The 14,429-nt window shown below is 39.4% G+C and overlaps 1 protein-coding gene across 1 annotated transcript in view; it reads right to left on the bottom strand.

The window, feature by feature from the left end:
• Positions 1-5,419: 5,419 nt before the first annotated feature.
• The window catches only part of LOC123940395 (ubiquitin-conjugating enzyme E2 E2), a 374,692-nt gene continuing 365,682 nt past the window's right edge, over positions 5,420-14,429 (bottom strand). Inside the window, exon 6 of the mRNA XM_046003183.1 lies at positions 5,420-6,292. Within this exon, the coding sequence (XP_045859139.1) occupies positions 6,195-6,292 (98 nt within the window). The 3' untranslated portion in view covers positions 5,420-6,194. The remainder of the gene's footprint in view (positions 6,293-14,429) is intronic.

Genomic DNA, 14,429 nt, shown 5'->3' with positions numbered 1-14,429 from the left:
GTGGAAGAATCTGGCTAGGTGTTACTCAGTGTGCTCAGTGGCACCAACTGAAAAGCATCTGTTACTTTTCTGTTGCATAGCTTGACAGAATTTCTCAGGAGGTCCAGATTTCCTATAAACCAGGACGTGATTGTCATCCTGAACTCTGACCCCCCATCCAATTTTTAAAAGATGGCTGAAAGCCCAATGTTGTGTGGGAGGAGGGGATGATGTGAGGGTGGGGTTAGGAATCTCACCAGCTCCAAAAGATGCCAAGGTGACTGGATAAGGTTTATTCTGTAACCAGCACTGAAAGCCCCAACACCAGGAGACCTGGAGCAGCTGGGGTTCGTCTCCACTTTGACGATGTGGATTTACGAACAGGGAAGAGACAGATGATCTCATTATGTCCTCCATTTTCCTGTGTGGCTCTGATACAGTAAGAGATTTTAAAATTCAGGAATTTCCCTTCAAAGAAAATCCTCTCAAAAAGTGATTTATGCATAAGAGCACCTCGGAGAAAGGCATACATACCTTGAGTCATGTTTGCAGACATAAAGGAAGATTGCAAGGCGGCTTAAATCACCAATACGCCTCCGAACCAGGGGATGCGTGAGATGGCTGGGTGTGAGAGCCATAGAGAATGCTGAGGATTCTTCAGACTGTAGGATGTGTATCTCTTTTAAAAGGATAATTGTACCACAGGGAAAAAACTCCTCCAAAGTGGCCCTGTGCAATGCCTGAGACGTGATGCTAAAATTTAGTATTAGCACAAAAGCTCGAATGACCACAGCCCTGGTTTGTCCCAGACTAAGGGTGTTCCTGAGACATAGAACTTTCTATTTTAAAACAAGGTATAAATAAAATCTTAAAAAAAAAAAGAAGGGAGAGGGTGGTGGGGTTATGGACATTGGGGAGGGTATGTGCTATGGTGAGTGCTGTGAAGTGTGTAAACCTGGCGATTCACAGACCTATACCCCTGGGGCTAATAATGCATTATATGTTTATAAAAAAAGAAAAAAAAAAAAAGAAAAAATTTAAAAAAAAGAAAAAAAAAGAAAAAGAATTGGGGACGCCTGGGTGGCTCAGTTGGTTAAGTGTCTGCCTTCGGCTCAGGTCATGATCCTGGGGTCCTAGGATCGACCCCCAAGTCAGGCTCCCAGCTCTGGGGAAGTCTTCTTCTCCCTCTGCCCTCCACCCTCCCACTCCACTGGTGGTCTCTCTCTCAAATAAATAAATCTTAAAAATAAAATAAAACCAGGGTAAGTCCTGGCCAAACTGGGATGAGTCGCTCACCCTAACCGCCATTACCAACTCACATGATGAATGTGAGAGTGAAAGGTGCCTCATGGAGAGGGCATGTTTCCAGGCTCAGAGAGGGGGTCAGCTCCCCACAGGTGTACGGATGTAGTACTAAGGAAGGTCCTCAGAGGCCAAGCTGCCCTGAGCCCCCTGAGAGCATCAACTCCAAGAGATTCCAGATCTGATGTAGCTTTCAGTGCTATGGTTCAGAATATAGTCACCCTATATTCTGCTCCAAATTCCTCTGAGGACAGCTGTAGGACTCCTGTAGGTCACGAGGTGTGCCCCATGGCATGAGAGGTTCCGCCCCACATACCAGAGAGCCCCATATGGAAGGGACATCTTGACAGTGTTATAAAGCCACCTTGAAATAAAATGCATATCGGTAGGTCAGGATCTTCAGGGAGGGCTTTTTGTACAAGTGTTTTTGGTGTCAACTAGGGATATACCTCTTTTTAAAACACAACTTATACAGACATTTAAAAACTGCCATGCCTGGCAATAATTAATGGCCCCTTTTATTGCAGTACTGAGATGCAGAGAAGTTCAGGGTCTTCCAAGGGACATGTTTCCAACAGTAATCAAGTCTTAATGGTCACAAATCTCTAAGATTAGAAGTATTGTTTGATCTCCCATGTAATACCAGGTCCGCACATTTCCTTCAACATTTCTTTCCAATTATTGAAGATGGCAAAATTCCCACTGCCTAGAAAGTGTACGGCACCTTGACTCTAAGACTGAATTATGACACCGTGTTTCTACAGTATGATCTCACAGTTAGAAGAAAGGTGCCTGTGGTTTTGCTTTAGCAAGCCCCTAAAGTCACATACTTGGGTGGAAATCTCACTTTGGTACCCTGATTATTGTGCACAAATGAGGGCCACTGTCTTAGTCTGTCCAGGATGCTACAACAAAACACCACAGACTAGATGGCTTATAAACTGTAGAAATTTACTTCTCATGGTTCTGGAGACTGGAAGTCAAAGAGGGTGTCAGCACGGCTGGGTTCCAAGGAGGGCCCTCTTCCTGGCTGCAGACCACTGACTTCTCACTGTGTCCCCACATGATGGAAAGGAGACAGGGAGCCCTCTGGGGTCTCTTTTGTAAAAGTACTAATCCCAACCATTAGAGCTCTGCTCTTATAATAACCTAATCACCTCCTAAAGGCCCTGCCTCCTAATATCATCACCCTGGGAATAAGATTTCAACATATGAATGACCAGGGGTTGGGTGGTCAGGGGAGGATACAAATATTCAGACCATGACAGCCTACACCTTGAAGGCTTTGCTGAGATTTTATTAAGTAACTTACGGCCTGGTACACAGTTATTCTGAATAAATATTTCCTTTCTTCCTAATTCCCAAACCAGTGTTATAGGATGAACTTCTAGATTGACTCTCTAATCTTGGAATAAGAAGAGAAGATCGACTACTTCTACTCCTGCTATCTACAATGGATTCCTGTAGAAGAGATGAGGACTGTTCTATTTATTTGTAGTTTTATGACAAATTAAGGACATAACCTTCTGAATTATTTAAGATTTCAAACTACTTTCTCAATGACCAGTGGTCTTTCCTCTGTCAAGGATCTGCCAACATTTTATTAAAACAAATCTATAAAAAAAAATACTATAACTAGCAATAGCTGGCATGGAAAGTCAAATATTAAGGTACAAAATCACCCTGAATTTTAGAAATGCTATCCCCATGATCATTAGTGAAAGACTTAAGCTTTCTCAGTGCTAAACTACTCCCAAATCTTATTTTACAAACATTTTTGAAAACTTATTGGAATTGTGTTGCTGCTGTGGTTATAGATTTCAAGTAAAATTTCCATGTTATCTGGAATCTAGACTCAACAGGCTCAACTATGGATTTGATGCTCTCTCTGGAGTTTCTCTAGCTTTCACATTTTGAGGGAAGGCTACATTTGTTTGCCATTAAGTATTTAGATTTCATAAACGTGGGGAAAGAAATTTTATAGTCTTCCTATCAAATTGACATAAAATCTAAAGATGACTCATGGGAAAGCAAGCACAGATTTTGACAGGATTTCCTACTAGAACGTTATGATCTGGCTTCCAAATAACACACATTTTTAAATGATCTGAAGTACACCCAATTATGAGATGTAGATGTAATATATTGGATATATCACTTAAAATGTGTCCAACTGGAATTGTCATTTTAAAAGTAGAAAAGCAAATTGAATTTAAACATTGTCAATAAAAGTCAATATTAATATCACAAGTCTGGTTAAACAATTAAAAGCAAAAAAATCAGTTTAATAATTAATATTATTATAATATATTAATATAATACATTAATATGGCTCAGTGCTTTTAGGATTGAATTTTTAAATCCAAGGTATTAAAGTTAACATAAACTTTTGTGGTTAGAAAGTCTATAGAAAATAACACATTCTGGGTAATTTTCTAATAATTACTCTTGTATTAATTAATTTTATTTTAGAAGAAAGAGATGTTAAACAACAGGTATCAGACTCCCCCACACCCCAAGTCTTTAGTGTTCTATATATCAGGGACCGGCAAACTACAACTCACAGGCCAAATTTGGCTATTGACTGTTTTGATAAATTGTTTTACTGGAACACAGCTATGCCCATTCACATGAATGGTCTAAAGTCCCTTTGCTACGAGCATAGAGTTGAATCGTTGCAACAGAGACCGTACGGTGTCTGGTATGCTGGAAAATGTTTTCAAATAATATGAATGGTAAAATCATTATTAAAAAGAGAAAAAAATACCCCTAGGTACTCTGGTTTAAAAGTTACCTTTTCAGGGCACCTGGGTGGCTCCATTGTTAATCGTGTTCCTGTGGCTCAGATCATGATCCTGGAGTCCTGAGATAGAGCACCAAGCCGGGCTCCCCGCTGGGTGGGAAGCCTGCTTCTCCCTCTCCCACTCCCCCTGCTTGTGTTCCCTGTCTCCCTCTCTGTCAAATAAATAAATAAAATCTTTTAAAAAAAGTTACCTTCTCAATATTTGAACAATATTTTCTTTAGGACTTTTCTAACCACAAAAAATGGCACCTTTGGAATAAAGATTTTAAGTATGAATCAGAACTATTTAGAGGTGAATGATTTCCGTTTGTAAATCCCACTATTTAGCAGTAAAGATGTGACTTCAGTGAGACCACGTGGTATGGTGGGTTTGTAGCTGTAATTAGTGAAAGCAGGAGTTTCCAACATGCCCTGTAACACAAAGAACCCTGAATTTTGGTCAGTGTTATCAGTGTTTTTTTTTTTTAAAGATTTTATTTATTCATTTGACAGAGATCACAAGTAGGCAGAGAGGAAGGGAAGCAGGCTCCCCGCTGAGCAGAGAGCCCGATGCGGGGCTCGATCCCAGGGCCCTGGGACTATGACCTGAGCTGAAGGCAGAGGCTTTAACCCACTGAGCCACCCAGGCGCCCTCAGTGTGTTTTTCAAGCTGCATCACATCGAAGTCTCCTCTGCCTCCTATGGCTGGTTACCTAAAATAGTCTGAAGGTCAAAGCCAGACAGACACACCCTTGTCACCGAATGTGTTGACCATGAGTGATACATATGAGTTTATTTCTTCCACTAACATTATGGAGAAAAAGCCAAAACATACCTAAAATAGTCTGAAGGTTAAAGCCAGATATACATACCCTTGTCAGTGAATGTGTTGACCATGACTGATGCAACTGAGTTTACTTTTTCCACCAAAATTATGGAAAAAAACAACCCAAACTCAAAGGTAATCATTGTAACAATTGTAAAAGGAAAAAGGAGAGAAATAAATTCAAGTGGTCAAACGCAATGATAGCTCAGCTCAGACTTGACTTTCACTAGAAGCTATTTTTGGAGTCTCATATTTTAACTGTTGAGTAAAGAAGGCTGTAACAGAAAGCATGTCTATGAGAAAGTAACGTCCAGCTAATATGTAAAGTGATTGTGATCTGAAACAACTGTAAAATCATCAGGTTATTGACAGCTGGAGAAATTCCACATGCTAAGCAACTCAGCTACAAAGAAATACTAGAGGTTTCAGATGAAAAATACACTTGAATCTTAATTGAATTAGACAAGCCTTGCTGCATGAAGGGCTATGCTGGTCACCAGGATACAAAGCAAACGCTGGGTTACCAGAAGTGCATTTACCAGCCACAGTGATTTATTGAGTGCTTTAATAATACAAGTGTACATCAACTGATCCACAGTCAAAAGTGGCAGGTCCCTAAGAAATTTACAAGCACTTTAAGTAAATCAAAATACATATTATTTTGTTCAATCCAACAGTCTTCTGTGTGGGAGACAGAAGGCTAGTGATAAACAGAGTCTCAGTAATGCACAGTGATTCTGATTGAAGCTTTTGTACAAAAAACTTGTTCCCAGTAGCATGCACCCACCAATAAAGACTTCAGTACAAAAAATTAACCCTAAGCACTACATTTAAGTAGAAATGAGATATAATTCTGAATTCGTGTTTTCCCAAAGATCACATGAAAGGAAAAAAATAAAAATAAAACAAACAACAACAAAAAACAAAACCACACAGTAATACAAAGCTTTGTAAGAAAGCTCTTACTATTACAGATCCAACATTGTTTGCACTGAAAACAAAATTCCCATCCATGTTGAGGTGGGAAAAGAAAAACCCAAATCTTTCAAGTTAATAGAAATCAAAAAAGGGAATAAATTGAGAAGGGGGAAGGGGTGGGTAAAGGGAAAAGAGAAGGAAAAGGAGGAAGAGGAGGGAGGGAAAAGGGAGTGGGGTATGGATGACATACCATCAGAAAAAGGTTCAAAATTTAATAAAAATAAGAAAATAAGAACCGAGGTTGGGGCAGGGGCGTTGGGTAGGGCTATTGATGCACTTGGTGAATGTGCTTGCACAGGTCCGGCGGGGGCAGCAAGCAGCAGGCCCCTATGTGGCGTACCGCTTGGTCCACTGTCTGGCCATCCGGTCGTGCTCTGCCCTGTTGGTCATGTACTGTGTGGCAATGCTGCCCACCAGAGGGTCAGCTGGAAGGGAAGCAGAGTCAGGAGTCAGTAAATACCAGCGGCACTTCCTCTTTCAAAGTAGGGGAAAAGGAGTGTCTGGAAATAGCCCAAGATCAAGGAGGAGATGTGGCGGTGGTAGGAAGCTGCTGTTCTAACCTGGAACAATGTCACTTTAGCAAAGACCTATTGAAACTGAAACCATCACAGAAACAGGTTCAAGAGGATTTAAACTAGTAACGCCAAATGCCTGAAAAGTGGCAAGATACTTAAAAAATGTGGTCTTTCAGTTCAGATTAAGTAATGACTTTAGAGTTTAAAGGGCCAAAGAGAGGTCTGAGTCCCATTTCTCCACCCTTGGAAAAAAATAATCTTATTCTAATTTTTGGCAGTCTAGAATGCAAACGTTTGAGTAAAACATAAATATCTTTAAGAGCTGGAGTCTATGTCACTCAAGACAGGTGTTTAACGGAACAGAATCTCTATTAGGGAAATGCACTAAACATCCATCTGTGCTTTCTAACTCACTGATCAAGGTAAAGGACAGGCTCTGGTCTGTCTGGTCAGAATGACCAGTGACGTTCATGCTCTGCCTCAAATTGTATTCTAACAGTGTAGGCAGATGGGGAACAAGACAGGCCTGTCATTCCAGCTCGAAGGAAGAAGAAGGGGACAGATGAAGGATAGGGAACAGGACGCTGTGGGTGGGAAAAGGTGTTACAATCAAGTCTTAATATTATTTTGGTAGGGGAAGAAGAGGGAAAATCTCAAAACAAGTTAGAGCACTGATTAAAATGAACATGTATTGTGCAAAATTTTTTAGTATGCTTAAACAATTAAGATTAGATTTCTTTCAGAGTTCCTTTTATCTTTCCAAGTTTGATTTTAAAAAGACTATTTTTTACCTGTAAAATTATACATGCTAACTATAAATGCAATATTAATAATAAAAACTGCCTCAAACAATACACAAGACAGAAAACTATAAGTGAATACCATCTGTAAATTTACTCAGAGAGAACTACTGTTAACAGTTGCCTTATAAATCTTCCTGGACTTCTCCAAACACACAATTAAAAAAAGGTTATTATTTATAATCTGCTTTTATAATGTTAAAAACTCACTATATGGTAACTTTTTATATCAATAATTAAAAATCTACTCCATCATTTTTAGTATTAACCTGAAGAGCCAACATCTTGTTTACAGGCATTTGGGTTCTTTGGCTTTATAAACAATGCTGTGAGCAACATTACTGTGCATACACTTTCACAAATTTATGCAAACGTGGAATTTTTTTTAAAGTATAAATGAATAACATAAAAGAATGAAATGAAGGAATTTAAAAATCACATGTTATTAACCAAGTGGTTCTCAGTGCTAAAATGTTTTGCTGAATAGAAAAAGAAGATTATAGGCTAGTGAATCAAGACTATGTAACAGAGGGGTGCCTGGGTGGCTCAGTCAATTGAGCGGCCGGCTCTCAAATTCAGCTCAGGTTATGATCTCAGGGTCCTGGGATCAAGTCCTGCCTTGGGCTCCATGCTCAGTAGGGAGTCGGCTTGATGATTCTCTCTCCCTTTGCCCCACCCCCTGGCTCATGCTCTGTCTCTCTCTCTTTCAAATCAATCTTTAAAAAAAAGGAAAGCAAAAAAACCCATTAAAAAACCAAAAAAAAACTATGCAATATATATGTAGCAAATGACTATCACAGTGAATTTAATGGACTAACACACTCTTTTTGTAGTATTTATAATTTTGTACATATTTATAATTACAAACCTAAGTATGGATGAACCTCCTTACACAGGTTTCATATTTCATGGATACAGTTATGCCAGGGATGTAATAACAGTCTCTAAACAAACATTTTGCTTATTTCTCTAACAATTTCTTTCTAAAAAAAGAAGGAAAAATTTCCTATCACTTTGGGTTTCTACTTTCCCAAATCCTCATCAATCTTTGATATTATCCTCTATCAGTCTTCCTCCTCTTTATACTAAAGAAAACCCACAAAATTTACCAGTGGATAATTAAAATTTAAGTCTTCTGTATTTTTTGCCTTGTTCTCAGCAATTATTTGAATTTTTGAAAAGAGGAGCATGTTTATGCTTACAGCAGAGGGTTAGATGATTTTAAGAAGTTCATTCTCCCAAATACCAATGCTGCATGTATTAGAGGTTCCCTGAGGCTGAGAAACAGGATTTACAGCATGGGCAATGGAAAATCCGGGGAGTGCGAGTTGGTATATAATGCTCTTCATTAACTAAACCTCAAAACCACATCACCTCACCGGTTTAATAAAAATGTCACTTTTGTTGACATCATAACTAGCTATGAAATACTAGCCTGAATGAAAGTCTAAGACTGAAAGACACCCCCCTTTTTAATTTAATTTATTTATTTGACAGCGATCACAAGCAGGCAGAGAAGCAGGCAGAGAGAGAGAGGAGGAAGCAGGTTCCCTGCTGAGCAGAGAACCCAATGCGGGGCTGGATTCCAGGACCCTGGGATCATGACCTGAGCCGAAGGCAGAGGCTTTAACCCACTGAGCCACCCAGGTGCCCCAAGACGGAAAGACCTTTGACAAGGGGCAGCACACCTTCCTTTTCCCTCCTTTCTACTTCCTTGTCTCACCTCTGCCTCCCTACACAGCTCCAGGTGCAAAGAGAAGCTGTTTAGTAAGTGCTTGTTGACTGAATAACCATCATGATTATTTGCAAGTGAGTAAAAGGTGATCATACTGAGTACTCTGCCCTCTCTCTCTCTCTCTCTTTTTTTTTTTGGAGATCAGTGCAATCTCTGTACACCTTTAATTCTGGAAGAGAACGGCTCAGACAACTCCTGCAACTTCATCTCCAGGCTCAACTCTTTCCTGGCTGGGGCTACACTAGATACTCTGGAAGCCAAATGGCTTAAAGCTTGTCCAAAAAAGGTGGGAGACAGGAATCAATACTAAACGGGATAAGCAGCAGCTGTATGGCAAGAAGGGAGTGTAAAAGACAGGCAGACTACTGAACTGCTGAGTGATTCTATTTGCAAGATCAAAGAACATTCTATTTTGGTTGGTAGGTGATAGGGGAAAATTACATGGAAAAAAATTGGATTCCCCCTCCCCCTCCCTTTCTAAAAAAGATTTTTATTTATTTATTTGAGAGTGAGCGAGCCAGGGAGCACGCACAAATGGGGGGAGGGGCAGAGGGAGAAAGAGAAGCAGACTCCCTGCTCAGTCAGGAGCTCTCCATGGGGCATGACCCTGGGATCATGACCTGACCCAAAGGTAGATGCTTAACAACTGAGCCACCCAGGCACCCCTGGATTTCCTTAAGAAAACATAAATATTCTTAAAAAACCATAAGCAAAAACATAGTACAGAATAGTGGACAAGGGCATGAGGTTTGGATACATATGGCATGGGTGTGTATCTTAGTTCTGCCGGTCACCTTGGGCAAATTACTTAACTTCTTTTTGCCTCAGTTTCCCCAACTACAAAATGGCGACAATACTCCCTAGAATGCTATAAGAATTAAATAAATCCTGCCTCATGGGACTCTGCCTGCCACTCTGTTTCCCTCTTGTTAACTCCATTTATTGCGTGGATCTAAGTATGAATAGAAGAACATAAGACAAGTAAGTAAGGAACACACACAAAATAGCAACCATAAATAGCAGCTACTCCATATGGCATGTGTCCCTGTGTAGCACTAGCATTACAAGTTGGTTCATCACAGAAGTTTCTTCTCTAGACCTGAATAATCAGCAAGTCAGAGAAAGGGACCTGATAGTGACTGTGATGGCTTTCTTTCACTTTTCTCCAGTTATTTTTTTTAAATTATTTTGTTATTGAAATTTTTGCTTTGCATTTTGCCATTTTTTGGATTCTTCAAGGCTATAAATGACTGCTTTGCCAGCTGTTCCGTTATACCTGCGATTAACACTATTCTTTTAGCAACCCATCAAGTCACTGGAGGTTTTCTGTGTGTCTGCCTTGTGATGATTTTTGTCTTTCATGGAATTTTTCATTGGTGGTTTGGTCTAGCTTAGTTTTCTTTAAATCTTTTATAAAACGAAAGAGTAACCAATGCTCATCATAATAAACTCAAATAATAAAGAAGTATGTACGATGTAAAAAACATTACCTTCTTCCCTCTAATTTCCTCTATCCCAAGGTAATCACTGTTAACGGTTTGATACTCATCCTTCCATACTTTTTGCTTTATGTATGTTTAAATCAAATAGAAAGCACATAAACAACATCCTGCAACTTGCATATTCCTCAGTAACAATACACCGCAATTGCATTTCTGAGACAGTACAAAACAGACCTAGCTATATTTAATAATTACAGGGCATTCCTTTGTGATTATTCAGCAGTCTGACATTCTTCTCCTGATGCACACGTAGATTTGATCTGATTTTTTGTTATTACAACTAGTATTACAGTCTTGTGTAAGTCTTTGAGCACATGGGTTAAGTACTTCTGGAGGGTAGATTCCTCTAAGGAACAGTGCCAGACCAGAGAATGCATATTAGAAACTTCAGTAAATACTGCCAAACTGCCGTCACTCAAAGGATGTACAATATACCCCATTTCTAAGCATTCTCAGCAACACTGCATTACCTATCATTTTAATTTTATTAGCTTAACAACAACAACAAAAAAACCCCTGTCATTGTTGTAACTGCATTTAACTTGATGTCTTACTAAGGTTTAACATTTTCTCCTATTTGTTTACTGTTTTTACTTCTTTCTCTGTGATTCGTTTGTTCACGTCTTTTGTCCATTTTTCCCCTACCAATATGAAGGAGCACTTTATACATTATAAATATCAAGCATGCACTAAAGTTTAGCTTTGGCCTCAGTATTCAGCCAAAATCTGCTTTAGTCTATGGAAGACTGAACAGATAAACGCCTCCTTTGATGTCTTTACTGGACTTGTGGAGATCAAAGATCATGCAAGTTATCATCATATTTAATAGGCATGAGACCATCACTTGTACTCAATGCTACTATCTGAATACTGGTTTCAAAAGTCTTGGTAAACATTACGGATGTCACTTGGGACTGAAAATCTCTTTCAGTCAAAGATAAACACTATGATGTACAAGGGAATAATCTGGAACTGCTTCCTCAGGTATTCAAACAAACGTTCAAAGTGGGATGGAAGAGCAGCTACCACATGCGAAAAAGCTGCTGGAACAAAATCGGTCTTAGCATTGTCCGCTGCATAAAATGATGCTGAAGGGACAGGTAACAGGCAGTGGCTGCTGGGAAAGTAGCACATCCGGTGATTGGGGGGAACCAGCAAGCGATGTACAAATAATAGAAATTAAAATGTGAGGGGGAAAAAACTTTATGTTTGTTTCTTAGATACTTAGGAAGTGTTTCCTTCAAGCACTGCACGCAGCTTCAGTTCATGGGAGCACTTCAGTGACACGCACTGCCTCCGCCAGCCAAATCTCTAAGTCTGGGAGCTGACAAGGTAAATTTTTTGTAATAGATAGAGGAAAAGGAAAGTTCACTGATTCGACAGCAAAATCTCCATTACCAGCAACTTACACTGGCATAAATAAGCCTCCCCTCCCAATTCATGCTTTTCATCAAGTGAAACATCCATTGGAGTATTGCAAATACACAGAGGACCCATTTAGGAGCTGGCAGTGCTGAGAAATTACTTCATCATAATGACAAACTTTAAATTTAAACATCCTGAATTTTTAATAAAATTATAATATTACTTATATTCTTTTTTTAAAAAAGATTTTATTTTATTTATTTGACAGAGAGAGAGAGATCACAAGTAGACAGACAGGCAGGCAGAGAGAGAGAGAGGAGGAAGCAGGCTCGCTGCTGAGCAGAGAGCCCGATGCGGGACTCGATCCCAGGACCCTGAGATCATGACCTGAGCCGAAGGCAGAGGCTTAAACCACGGAGCCACCCAGGCACCCCTACTACTTACATTCTTAAAAAAAAATTTCATATTTACTGTTGTATCTAAAAGGATCATTTTATGCCTTAGGCTACTCATTGATTTTAACACTGGCTTTTCAGTATTCAGCCAAAATAAACTTGGTGCATCTCTAAGAATAACACTATTTATCCATCATACGTGAATGAAATACTTTTACTCAGTGTACCATTTGTCCTTTAACCCAGTTTATAATGCCCCTTGCCATACATAAGTCTAAAATTTTTAATTAGTCAATCTTCCCTTAAAGGCCCTCTTCATCCACCCTGGTATTTTAGAAGTATTCCATTTACACATAGTAACTTTTACGTGCAAAGCTAGATTTACCATACACAAAATTTCTATACATATCTGGATTGCATTCTGCACTGATGTTCTTTCAATAGATTAATTTGCCTTTTGCTTTATTTGTTCCTCCTGCTTTTCTCACTATAGTTTTATAGCATGTTTTCATATCTGGTAGGGTAAGTTCCTACCCTTTCCCCTTTTTTTCCTTCACTAAAATTTTATTTGAAGAATCCTAATCTTGATGAGGTTAAGACTATGAGGATTTAAAGCTATTCCACCCCACGGGTATAGGAATCTTACGTTTCTTTTGAAGAGTGTTATCAAGATTTAGGAATATCTGAATTCCTCTGGGTCTACTAATTAAAAATCAAGTGAGTAGGACAGAGTTAAGGTTTTTGTATTCTGGAATGTGGGGGAACCAGACTACTAATTATAGCCTAGCCCAAACCAGAGAGATTGTTAAGTACCCTGAGAAACACACGTGTGTGTGTGTGTGTGTGTGTGTGTGTGTGTGAGAGAGACTCAAAGTGATTTAGGAGGAAAATTATCATATCTGTGATTTAACCAAATGGTGGATATTACCAAACTAGATTTAAATTTGAAAATGCTAAACAGAACTGCATACAAGCCTAGCAAGATATGCTGTTACTGAAGAATTAATATCTAGTGATGGTAAAAGAGGTACCGAGCATCCCAAATTCTAGAGAGACCATCAGTACCTTCCACAGGACTTATTTAGAGAAGATGAGCTGACTCTGACAACCCCAAGTCCCTGTCACAAAACACGGGAACGGAGAGAAAGAAGGTTCGTGGGAATACTGAGCTACCACCTTGGGAGAGTGGTGTGTGGTAGTGGAGCATCTCTGTGTCCCTCTTCCTCAGCACCATAAAAAGGGGCAGAAGATGGCTTTTTTCTCTGAAAGCCATGCAAGAAGGGTACCAAGAGACCCACCAAGTAAAGACTGGGGTGGCTGCAAGAAGCAGACTGGAGTGTCGTCCCTGGCCAGAGATTTAAACCGGGTATGAGGTGATTTGCCCTTGTCTATCTCATTAGAGAGAGGGAGCACCAGGGAAGTGGTCTAAACTGTCCCGGCTGTCTCATCGGGGTCCTATCAAGAAGGCAGCTTCCCAAAGGAGGGGACCCCAGTAAACTAAGCGGCTCTTAGGAGAATGCTATCTGGAACCAGCTTGCAACCAATTTTTAAATTTCTAGGAATTTAAACACAGCCATTATTAAAAATTAAAGTTACAATTAAATAAATTATTTATAAACAAGGGTAATGCTATCAGTTTAAGGTCATGCATGTACTCCGAAGTTGGCAAATTCTACAATTTACCACTTGGGTTTACTGTTTTGTTGATTGTCTGGAGCTAAGAAAGTGATGGATAAAATACTACTAATGCAGATTAAACCAAAAAGCGTAGCATGTCTAGAGTCCTTACATTATGAATAGTATAAAAACTGGAGGATATATTCTTCCAGTTTTTGAAACTAATTCAGCAAAGAAGTTGTTCAGGACATTAACAAGTGAAATTCCAACATCCTTCTTTATTTCATTTTTGTCTTAGTTCTTAAATGAAAATATCATCCAACATTTATGTTAGAACTACAATCATTTGTCAGTTGCAACCATAGGATGGCTATAAAAGCAGGGAAAATAATAATCACGGGAAGTTAGGAAAAACTGTTTTCATTCATTACCTAGCCCCCAACCGCTTAGGAATTAAGCCTTTACAAAGGAGGAGAAGGCCCTATTTGAGAGCCAGACCATGATGGGAATGGAGAAGGAAACTGAATTTAAATCACGTATGAGAGGGGAGTTTAAAAATGGACCAGATTCACCTTCTAATAACTGAAAGTGACCTGGATGCTACGAAAGCTGCTAAATATTATTAAAGAATCG

The sequence above is a fragment of the Meles meles genome, chromosome 4 (genome assembly GCF_922984935.1).
Source record: "Meles meles chromosome 4, mMelMel3.1 paternal haplotype, whole genome shotgun sequence".
In the NCBI taxonomy this organism is placed as follows: domain Eukaryota; kingdom Metazoa; phylum Chordata; class Mammalia; order Carnivora; family Mustelidae; genus Meles; species Meles meles.
The sequence above is the reverse complement of the archived record's forward strand: the minus strand, read 5'-3'. Positions and strand labels throughout refer to the sequence as shown.